Source organism: Gavia stellata, chromosome 4, assembly GCF_030936135.1.
Source record: "Gavia stellata isolate bGavSte3 chromosome 4, bGavSte3.hap2, whole genome shotgun sequence".
NCBI classification, from domain to species: domain Eukaryota; kingdom Metazoa; phylum Chordata; class Aves; order Gaviiformes; family Gaviidae; genus Gavia; species Gavia stellata.
Genome location: NC_082597.1, coordinates 25,085,908 through 25,097,753, shown reverse-complemented (window position 1 = coordinate 25,097,753; position 11,846 = coordinate 25,085,908). Strand labels below are relative to the sequence as shown.

General features: G+C 42.6%; 1 protein-coding gene across 1 annotated transcript; it reads left to right on the top strand.

The window, feature by feature from the left end:
• Positions 1-5,020: 5,020 nt before the first annotated feature.
• HYAL4 (hyaluronidase 4) lies at positions 5,021-9,976 on the top strand. Its single transcript, XM_059816088.1, is given in 7 exon segments — positions 5,021-5,068; positions 5,070-5,175; positions 5,178-5,351; positions 5,354-5,942; positions 5,944-5,974; positions 7,996-8,094; positions 9,599-9,976. Coding segments are annotated over 7 exon segments (1,425 nt in total).
• Positions 9,977-11,846: the final 1,870 nt, after the last annotated feature.

The window sequence follows — 11,846 nt, the reverse complement described above, 5'->3', positions numbered from 1 at the left end:
AGAACCTTGCCAGGCTGGACACAGGCCAAAGATGCTTTGGGATTATTTCAATATATGCCAGAAAATGGCCCAGTCAGTGGCATCAAGAGCATCACAAGTACAAGCTAAGCATAAAGACTGATTTTATGGATGTTCCAGTGGGCCATTAAATCAATCCATCAAACTGTCTGCCTTTTTGTTAGGACTAAGCATAAGTCTAATCTCCCAGGCTGGACAACCGTCAGGTGTAATTGTGTACAGATGAGAGACATCTATGCAACATGAAGTGGAGGAGAAGTAAATAGCGTAAGGATACTTGATCAATTTTCTTCATTTTCCATATTCAGGAGTCCAGCTATCTAGTAAGCCACCAGAATGCAAGTGTTCTCACGTACATAAGAAAAGTCCACTATGGTGGCAAAAGAAGCTGAGATGATAGAGGCCAGATGACTGTCCTGATGAACCTCACACAGACTTGTAGCTCATCTGCTAAAATCTGCTCTCCTTTGTCCAGCAGTCCCAATTTTTCATAATAAGTTACAATTTACTACAAAATTGCTATGAGTACCTGCCTTCCAACCTGCCATATGTGTGTTAAAATGCTGAATTATAGCTTTTGGTGCTTTATTCAGCTTACTCCTTACAGGTGCTATGGGAAATAGCTCTGCTGCAATAGATTCATACTTTCGTTTGTAGCATTTTAAGGGTTCCCTGCCCTAAACTTGAAACACTATAAAATGTCCCTTGGCAGTTCATGCTGCTCAGGATTCCTAGCACCTTCATCGGGATCAGGGAAGCACTGTACTTAAAGGGGTTTGAATCTCAGCTAAAATAAGCCATCAGTGTCATCGGGTCAGTCAGATAATTGTGAGGTGATGTGAGGTCCTGCTCCATTTTTATTATTCATTTTGCTTCATATTCAGTCCCCTACATTTACTAACATAACAGAGATACTTTGCAAAATGTCATTGAGGCAAATCTCTAAAGGATGCCCTGGTCTAATGAGCCCCCATCTATATGAGGGAAGGTAGAGGATGGCAGCAATGCATCCTCCCATGCTGTCTTCCCTGAGGCTGCTGCAAGCTCTGCAGCTCTCAGGGTCATCTCCTCTGTCACTGGCCTCTGAGCATGTTGCTTCCAAATCCAGATCTGGCACTGAGAGCAAGATTTGCTGTTGACAGCATGACCTCAACTGCACAAAACTTGTTCCAGCTCATCAGACTTCTGAGCATATCACCTTTAGCTTTGCTGATAAAAGGTCAACAAAAGGATTATTCTGTAAAAATCCAGGGATTTTCTTGGATCTCTGTGGATGTGAAAGTTCTTGTTTTAAAAACCATGCACATCTTTGATAAGGGTATTTGGTGATTGGCTTGCCTGTTGAGACAGCCTGTTTTAAGCCCATCAAGGTTGTGCTGTGTCAATGTCATATAGTTGTAACAACATTAACCAGAAAGGAGAAAAGATCATTTTCTTTATTCATCATTTGCCATTTTTCTAATCCCTTGATATGAATAGTGTAATGTCACTGGAGGAGGATTTTGGTTACAAGATAAATGCCAAAGCTTGACAGTACATTCCTCAGCTCTAGATTAATTGGGGGAGAGGGATACAGGGTTTATATCATCTGATGAATGCTTAGTCTTTTTCTTATCATTTAGCCAGCTATTTTTTTTCAGCAGTATCCTGTGATCTGGTTCAAGTACTCTCTCTGTCTATTCCATTCTGAACTGACTGTTTTAAGCTGATTTTGCTTAGTCGCAGCTAGAGCTGTTTGCTGTCAAATAAAGACATATGGTTTCTACTTTCTCTCTGTTGAGAATTGCTGCCCACTGTGCATTTTCACTGTCAGCTGGACACCAAGATAGGCTATCTCCATGTTGCCTTGGTTTACAGAGTAAAATATAGTTAGCAGAAGGGGTATATCCGGATATATTCATCCTGGGTTTTGTCAACTATGACAGATAGATACAAATTAAAGAAATACCTAGCAAAAAGAGAAGGAGAACTTTTTAGTGTGTTGTAATCCTGCACAACTAGAAGCAAATTTGAAAAGCCTGGATAAGGGAAAGATACTGAGCAGAGCTTGGGCACAGGACATCCTTTCTGCATGCTGCAAACAAGTGCTGCAGAGCCTGCTCCCAGCTGGAGCATGTGTGTGCTTGTGTGATGGCTAAATGCATCAAATGGAATAAAATCAGAAGTCAGTAAACCTCAGTGATTTGCCTTCAGACAGAATATCAAATGGTAACTGTTTCCTCTTTAATAATAGAGCGACTACAAATATCTTGTTTTGTTAAGTCCCCCATAACAAGTTTTTCTCAGGGGGCAGGGTGATCTGCCACTTCCCTGGGGTCTTCAATAACCTATAGTGATATTATTATTGTTGGTTTTATTATTTATTATTTTATTATTATTATTATTATTATTATTATTATTATTATTAATCAGCTTGCTGATACTGCCTTTCCCATGTGGCAGCTCAGAGGGCCTTGGGGCAGCAAATCAGTATATCCAGCATGTGGTAAAGTGTAGGGCTAATTACACCCTGGCCCTGCCTGAGGAGGGACATGCTGACCCACGGCATGGGGCAGTGCTGAGCCTCCCCACTTCCCACCAGTGGGCAGACTCCAGCAAAAGCAGCCCCCGGCCAGCCCCATGGGTTTTGGTGCAGCCTGGCTGGGCAGCACTGGGCCTGCCTGCTCCAGGGTTTGTGGTGTACTGGGCGATGCCATGAGATGCCCCAGGGCACAGGTGGCCACTGCTTACTGTGCTAGTGCGTTGTGCCAAATGACACAGGTCCTGCATGGGAAGTGATCCCTGAAACCTGGGGTAAAACAGCCAAAGGATGTGCCCAGACCAGCTAGTGACACCTCCCCATCCAGACTGTGACAGGCGCGGGAGCAGAGGGGCAGGACGGTGGTACAGCTCTCACAGGGAGAACTCAACATGCTGCAATTTAGAATCACATGCTGCAATTTCCAAAAAATAACTAGGGATTTGCTGCCCTCTGGCAGGATTTTCGTTCAGCTCTGATTCTCTGTGAACTGCAAGAGCAGCGCTCAGCGATCATGCACCGGCACAGCAAGGTCTCTGCATTTCCCAGTTGGTTGTAGGCAAAGCAGAGCAAACTGCTGGGCACCGCTGCTGCAGCCTGCCTGCAGCCCTCCTGGAGAGCCAGAAGCATGTGCTGATCCCAGGCAGGGGCTGGTGTAAGGGGCAGAGCTGTTGGGCTGGCAAGAGCCCCCCCGGCCCTTTTTTCCATCTCTCTGGGGAAGACGGGGCAGCAAGCCTGACTCTCTAAGGCTGGTCCTTTGTTGCTTTGTTTGGTTGTCTCCTCATAAAAGCCAGCCCACCATCTTCCAGCTTTGGCTGTACAGTCCTCTAGCGAGAAAATTCGGTTTGGCCTCTAATGCTGACAAGCCCTGAGTGGCTTGCTGAGTCTGATTTATTGGTATGGTATACGCTTCCTGAGAGATACTCAGCAAATCAGGCTAATTTTCATTAACACCATTTTCCAAAAGGGCAATTAATGCTGATATGGCACTTGTGGATATGTGGATAGTGGTTTTGAAAACCTGGGTCTCCCCTTCACTAAACGCAAAGTATTGTGAGTCTCATGGGGTGAGACTTCACTGATGAAACATTGAGTTCTGCAGTGTCTACACCGTACTGCATTGGTCCTGTAGACTGCCTGCCTGGTCAGTAGGAGGAACAGGCACATCTTGGACACTTCAGAGCACTCTGATGTCTCACTCTCCGATGTCTGTATCCTAAAAGCATCCATGGCTTATTAAAAGTACCTAGGCCGGCTACCTTGGATGTTGATATTTTTGCTGCAGAAATCCGAAATTAGATCATGCTAGTCCTACCTTAAAATAGCAAAGAAATGAGGGAGTGAGGAGGTCCAGAAAAGTACCCCAGGTACATATAGCTATGACTGATTGTTTTTCTGTTTTAAGGTAAAGGAAGGATAACATAGATGCACTATTCCCATTAGTATATCTAACAATCTGGCTGACCATATGAAACTCATGATCCAGCAGGTCACAATCCCAGGAGAGATAAATAAGCAAGGACTGAGGAAGAACTATGAGTAGGACTCAAATACAAATCCATGATCATCCCTGATGGTTGATCGTACAGGTGTATGGGATTTCCCCAGGGTTTTGAATGCAGGGGGAAGCCTGGAGTTGGAGGACGGATAAGACCCTCTCTCTCTCTCTTACATATAATATAAGTATGTAGGTTTTGCTGTATATCTGGTTTCTTTTCTGCTTAACACACACATAATCACCAGGGACCTTGTGACTAATGATTCTGCTCGTAGCAGTGGCCACAGGCCTTAGCATCAAAGTCCACATTGTGCGATGCAGTGCTGTGCGAAGCTGTCAGAGCTGGTCTGGAAAGCACTAGCCCCATGTGATAGTGCAGCCAGGCTAATAAATAGCTCAGAGCAAGCTTTCATGGATCTGCTTTATTGCTGTCAGGGGTTTGAGCTTGTATCCCTTTATGGTACTGCATGATGACAGTGAAATATGTGTGCTTGTTTAGAGCTATTTGGAGTATCTCTGGCTGGCACTGTACTAGACAGGTCAGGGATGTTCGTGAAGCTGTGAATAGGGTGATAAAAGTCAAGGTTTGATTTTATAGTTACCTTTGTTATTACTGAGAAAGCTTGAAGAATAAGGAAACCATTTCTTCATCAACCTTTCCAACTGCAACAGCCATTAAGAAACCCTGTGGCCCAGTGAAGTGATGGCAACATCCTCAGTGATATCAGTAAGACCTGCATTGATGATATAAGCAACTGAGGTTATGCTGATTTCCACAGACTGACACTGATTTACTTCAGCTGGGAATCTGCCCCCTTTCTTTGGGTTAGATTGTGCCCACTTTGTTTCTTCAGTGTTAGCATGGTAGATACCTTAGAAGTGGCTGATACCAATTCATATATCTATATATGGAATAAGCACTAATGCCTCTTCTGTTCTGTTCTGCAGACAAACTGGGAGATCTGCCTAATGTTGTCTCTTAAGTCATGAAAATACTGCCTGAAAATAGGACGGTGTAATGCATCATCCACCTTTCAGCCTATGGCATGGCTGCACATAGCACTCATCTGGACTTCCCTTGCTATGAAACCAGCCTGACCACCGCACTGGGAGAGGAAGCCTTTCATAGCCACCTGGAACGACTGACAGACCTATGCTCCCTGAGGTACGACATCGTACTGAACCTGGAAATGTTCCATATAATTGGAAACCCATTAGCTAAAGCAAGAGGGCAGAATGTGGCCACAGTTTATTTTAATAGGCTCAGCTATTATCCTTGGTACACATCACAGGAAGTCCCTGTTAATGGTGGCCTACCCAGAACTTCAGCTTGCAAACTCATCTGGAAGAAGCCGGCCGTGACATTAACTATTACACTCCAGCTAAGGACATCAATGGATTAGCTGTCATAGACTGGGAGCACTGGAGACCTCAGTGGGCCTGCAAGTGGGATGCAAAAAGATGTCTTCAGAAGAAAGTCCAGGAAACTCATAAACTCATAAACAAAATGGAAGGGAATATTTCACCAAATAATGTTGAACATTTAGCCAGACTTTCCTTTGAAGAAAGTGCAAAAGCTTTTATGAAAGAAACAATTGCATTAGGAATGAAAAGCAGACCAAAGGTCCTGTGGGGATACTGTTTATACCCTTACTGTCACAATTACAATTTCTGTGATCAGAACTACACTGGTTCCTGCCCAAAGAGTGAAGCTTTGAGGAACAATGAACTTTCCTGGCTCTGGGATAGCAGTGCAGGCCTATATCCTTCAAGTGGCATTAAGAAATCCCTTGGAAACAGTCAAAACATTCTGCATTTTTCTTAGTTTAGGGTGAATGAATCCAGAAGGATTTCTTCCATGACATCCCAAGATTACGCTTTGCCCATATTTGTGTATACTCAATCAGGTTAGAGATGAACCTTTATTATCTCTCCCTATGGTAAGCTTTTGCTGGAACAATGTGGGCTGCATTTATGCTTTAACTGTTCTTGCAGATGGTGCATCAGGATGGAAAACCTCCTACTTGAGCCAGCTCTGCTGGTTCATGTTAATTGTCCACATGCTTTAAAGAGCTCAATGTTCTGAAGAAAAAATACAGCCTCAAATACCTATTTTTTTGCTTTAGTTCATCACTATGCTATACTAAAATATGCATTTGAATGGATTAAAAGGATTTCAGCAATTTGATGTAGTATGTAGGAGGTGGTTAATACATTAACCTTCCCTGATACACTTTCTTCTGCTCAGGTATGTAATCACTAGCTAATCCCCAGATAGCTGCCCCTTTTATAGAAGGGAAACTGAGGCAGAGATGTTAGCAACTTGCTCAGTGTTACATTAGAATGGGAAACTGAAAACTGTAGTCTTTCTGCATGCCTCCATCTCAAAAACATTTAATTTAGTCCCATAGTTATCTCGGAGTAGGCAAACAGTGCACCAGAACCAAGGAGTACTGCTCACATCAGCTGAACACACACACGCACACAAGTATTATTTCCAATATAAGTAAGTGCCTTACTCTAGTTCTTCTTTATGTGACTCTGAACATCCTCACAGAAACTGGATGAAGACAGTAGGTTTCCTGTTAAAAAGCAACATGACGTATCTGTCACATCCCTGGCTTAGTTTTCCCCAGTAGACAGTGACTGCACTACCAGCAGGACTCAATTTCTGTGTTTCAGAGTTGAGCAAGTGAGTATTCACTTTTTAAAGGCTATGTTCAGTCTTTCAGCCCAGGTGCAGAGTCTGAAGCTGGCGCTTTGTCTGGAAAGGAATGTTAGCTCCTTTTCCTGTTTGGTCCCACTATTCCCCTAGCACTGCCATCACCCACTACACTTCCCCGTAAGGGGCTGAGCTTCTTTCTGGCTTGAAGGCAGATGCCCATTCTTAGGCATTAAGGAAGGTGTGCTTGGTGCTTTTATCCAGCTTGCCCTTCCCTAGCTTTGCAAGACAATAGATAGATGTCAATAACTGCTGCAGGCTGCTGTGCATCCCCTTTGCCATCTCATAGCCAGTTTCCGCCTCTTTCGCCCCTTAGGCAACTAATGCCTATGAAGTTTTTCTACTTTAATTCTTGATCTGCTGTGACCGTCAATTTCCCTTAAATCGATGATTATGTCTAGGGAGTCACTTGCATATCAATGGTCTTTCATCTTCAGTGCTTGTGGCATAGTAATTCACTTGTTGCTGATCCTTAACCACTGTTCAAATTAAGGATAAACATCTGAGCACCAAACACCCTCCTCTTAAAGACTGTGATATGAGGAAAAGGTACAGTGAAAGACATCTCTCTGAAACAAACATAGAAAAAGCACAAAAACTGAAACTGAAATTTTTAAGATTCTCCAAGTGTTGCATTTTCCGTTTCATTTAAGGTTGCACAATGCCAGCGTTCTCCCTCCTCTACTGTGTGCCTATTTACAGTCACTTTTCTAAGGTTTTTATAAGAAGCTGAGTGAGCTCCTAGGCAAAGCAGCAAGAACAATGCATGCCTTTGGAATCACAGCTTTCAAACTGGAGAGGGACAGGGTAAACAGCTGATTGACTAGCAGAATGGCTCTCTCCTTCCCCTTATCAGCAAAAACAGAACCGAGGGAACGCTTTGGGGAATTCTCATGTTAAAAATCCCATTTTAATGAAAAGATTTCAGTTGCTTCTAGTAATTGATGTCAAATAATTACAATTATATTTTGTGTCAAAGTAAATTGTATCCCAGTGTTTGTTCACTTGCTTATTACCAACATCTCAGGCAGTCCCTAAATTTGCAACTTATGTTTAATGATCTTTGTACTCTAGACAGCAAATCTTTAGCAACAATAAAATATGGTTCATAGGGACCAGAATGAAAAGAAAATGTAGTCCAAGGGACAGCCACATCATAACAAACCATTGGGTTACTTTAGAAAGGCTGTGTAATGCTGAATTAGCCTGACAGTGATGTCTATACTCTTTTCACTGTAGCAAGATCTTATTAACACTATCGGAGAGAGTGCCCTGGGAGCTGCAGGCATTGTTATTTGGTGAGATACAAGTTTAACTTCAGAGGTAAGCCTGTGCCTGATTTAAATGCAATGTGTAAGAAAGATCTTCATTTTAACCTATTAATAGGTACTGTCTGACTGTACTGTCTGACTGCACCAGTTCCGCATACTCAGTACTAGTCTTTGCTGTCCCCCAGTCAGGATGACCATGGAACATGGTCAATTCCTCCCGGTTCAACAAGGTCTTGTGAGGCTCACAGGCAACCAGTGGTAGGGAAGGAAGCCAATGGTTAATACCAGGCATTCTGGAAGAAAGTTCCTCAATATTATCCATTCCAGATGGATAAAACACCAGGAAGACAGCTAGAGACTGATTAGAACATCAGTCAGACCAGACTAGGTATATGAGTGGTGCCCAGCAATTTGCCTGGTTATGGGAAGTCTATTTCTGCCTGTATGTGGGCAAGTAAAACGAAGCAGGCTGGTGAGATCAGATGGAGAGACTTTGTATTATGTGATATCAGACCTAGCCACATTAAAATCAAAGATTGATTTCTGAGGCTCCGTCATGTCCTGGAGTTTTCAGACAGCTTCGCACTTCAAACTTTGTAATGAGAAAAGACTTTGTCCTTAAAGCTGTGTGAAATGGGTGTTCTGGGCTGTTTTTCTCCTGACAGATAGTATAGAAAACCCAGCCAGCATGAGAATGAATGGCTGAAAACAAGCGTTCAGTTGTCACAGAATCACAGAATCATTAAGATTGGAAAAGACCTGTAAGATCATCAAGTCCAACCATCAACCCAACACCACCATGCCCACTAAACCATGTCCCGCAATGCCACGTCCACACGTTCCTTGAACACCTCCAGTGAGGGTGACTCCACCACCTCCCTGGGCAGCCTGTTCCAGTGCTTCACCACTCTCTCAGTAAAGAAATTTTTCCTAATATCCAGCCTAAACCTTCCCTGGCACAACTTGAGGCCATTTCCTCTTGTTCTATCACTAGTTACATGGCAGAAGGGACCAACACCCACCTCTCTGCAACCCCCTTTCAGGCAATTGTAGAGAGTGATAAGGTCTCCCCTCAGCCTCCTCTTCTCCAGGCTAAACAACCCCAGTTCCCTCCTCAGTAAATTCAATTACTTCAGCCAATTTTTGTAAATATTTAGCTGTGGTTTCTGTCAGAGTGAATGTGAATAGGAGGGTGAACTTCCTTCCAACTTGATCAAGTGACAAAGGCAAGGCCCTGGAGCATCACCTCCAGACCCCACACTCTTGCCACACAGCCACCCTGTCATCACCTGTGTTTCTAGCATACATCATGGCTTCTTTGTGGATATACAGGCTGTGATGTTTTCTGGGGAGTGCAAGTTGCTAAAGCCCTTTGCATCTCCATTGGGTTATATTTTCTGTATAGAACTTCCCAATAATCCTTTAAACTAGTAAAATTTAAATTATCCTGAATTAGTTAATTAATGCTACTTACGTATTGCATGTTTTTCAGAAAGAGAAAGGAAAAAAATAGAGTGGTTAGTTTGACATCAGCTAAAATTTCTTTTCTACCATTTACAGAGTAACTGCACAAAGTGCCAAAATTTGTTGATTCGGAATTAGGGCCCTACATTATCAATGTCACAGCAGCAGCTGAGGTGTGCAGCAGGCATCTTTGTCAGGACAATGAACGATGTATGCGAAGAACCTGGAGGGCCTCGACATACCTGCATTTAAATCCTAAGAGCTTCCAGATAGATGCCTTGGAAGACCAAGTGTTTATTGTGAGAGGAGAAGTATCAAATTAAGATCTTGAAATAATGGCAGAGACATTTGTCTGCCACTGTTATCAGGGTTATGAAGGAACCGACTATGTGGAAGTTAAGTTGCTGGTGACTATCCAGGGAGCTCTGCAAACTCTGTCCCACCCAGAAGATTTGCAGGGATCTGCCTGCTTCTTTTGCCTTTGATAGGTCTTTTCTAACTGCTCTTTAGTCAAAGGACTGGTTTCAGTCAGTCGAGAGGGATGGTAGAGTGGATCCAACAAAAAGCCTCACATGCTCTGCAACTGGGGACTGGACTCATCATGGTCCCAGACGTAATCCAAACCCTGCACCTGTGCCCTGAGGCTAATGCCTATAAGGCACGGAGAGAGTGGAGCACCTTGAAGGCTGAGTCAAAGACACGCAGGTCATAGGAATATGTCTTGATCCCATCTTCTGACATTAGGCTGTTAAGGACAGTAGAGGCCAGGTTTCTGCCCGGCTGACAGCCACAACCAGGACAGCAGAAGCCTGCTACTACTGGAAAAAATAGTGCGAGGTTCACTTTTTCCCTTTGTAAAGAGAGGAAGAGTCTACCCATATCTGCCTCTTACTTGATGGCATACTGGATAGAGCATCCTCCCAGAAAATGGAAGATGGGGGTGGTGGTTTCTAGTTTCTTTTCCATTTGAGTGAATTCAAGTCCATGTTTTCCTCTTTCATGTGCCTTGTGATGGAGGTGTTCATGCTTTGAGCCCTCCACTAGGTAGAAAGGAATGAAAGAGGCAGGAGATGAGGAAAAAAAAGGACAAGCTGTGCTCTGTTGATTAGTATATTTACTGATAAAGGAATGCATATATTCTAATCCAACAACAAAGGGTCTCCCTGTGGTTTTTTTATGCCATGACGATTTAAAATAAAATGAGTAAGTAGTGCTGAGAGCAGGAACTCCATCTCAGCGAGGTTCCATCCTGAATCTATGACAATACTCCAACAACTTTAAAATTTAAAGCTAATGAAAGCACCCCATGCCTATTATAGAGATGCAATCAACAAGGATCAGGCAAGTTTATCATCTTCGACAAGAAACTTATTTATGTCCCAACTGCCATTGTAAGATCTGTCCTCTGGAGGGGGTGGAAAGGCTCCCAGGGCTCTCCTTTCAGTCAGCAGGGAGAAGAATGCTTTTCTAGAGGTGACCATGAGCAGAATGCATACCTGGCATGTCTCCAGGGCACACTGTGAATCTCCAGCTTCTCAGCTTCCCAGGGATTAAGTATTCTTGAAGGAGAATCTACTTGAATGAAAAAATTAAAAACTATTTGGTTATTAATAATATACATGAAAATATGCACACATATAATATATATGTGAAATAATTGTGTCTTTATATTAGAACCTCTGTAGCTAGAAAAAGAATAGACAACTATCCATAAGACAAATAAGGGACCTATGAGACCTATGCTGAGTTCACTGCTTTTTTCTATTTGACCCAGGCAAATGTGAAACATACCATCCAACTCCCACTGGCCTCCATCATTCCTTTTGTCCCAGGACCTTAAAGATCCCATCAGGCTTAGACCTTTGTGATTTTGCACCTCTTAGCAGTTTTTCATTCTTCAAACATATGCTATTATCCTCATATCTAACCTCAGTGAGTTATTGCTATAATAACTATGTTAAACAAACAATTGCAAGGTGAACAAACACTATGTTAATAGAGCTCTTGAAGGCAAGTGAGAAAAATTTTCATTAACTTTTTTGACAGAACTGCTTTGTAGAAAGAAATATTTTCAATTCCATTTAAGTTAGGGGAGACTGTGACTAAACCACAGCCAATCAATAAGAAATAAATTGAGTTTAGAATGATCCTTCTTTAAAAGAAAAAATATAAATGAAATTCAGGCTATTTCTTTCAAAAAATAAATTCAGGAGATCCACTAAAAATTTTCTAAAGCATATTTTTATAGTGAAGAAAACTAGAATTATTCTGGTTGAAAATTTTTTGATGGAAAGGCTTTTTCAAGAAAATACAGTTTGTTAAAAGCAAAGTGCTGATTGTGGTGGATTTTTCAAG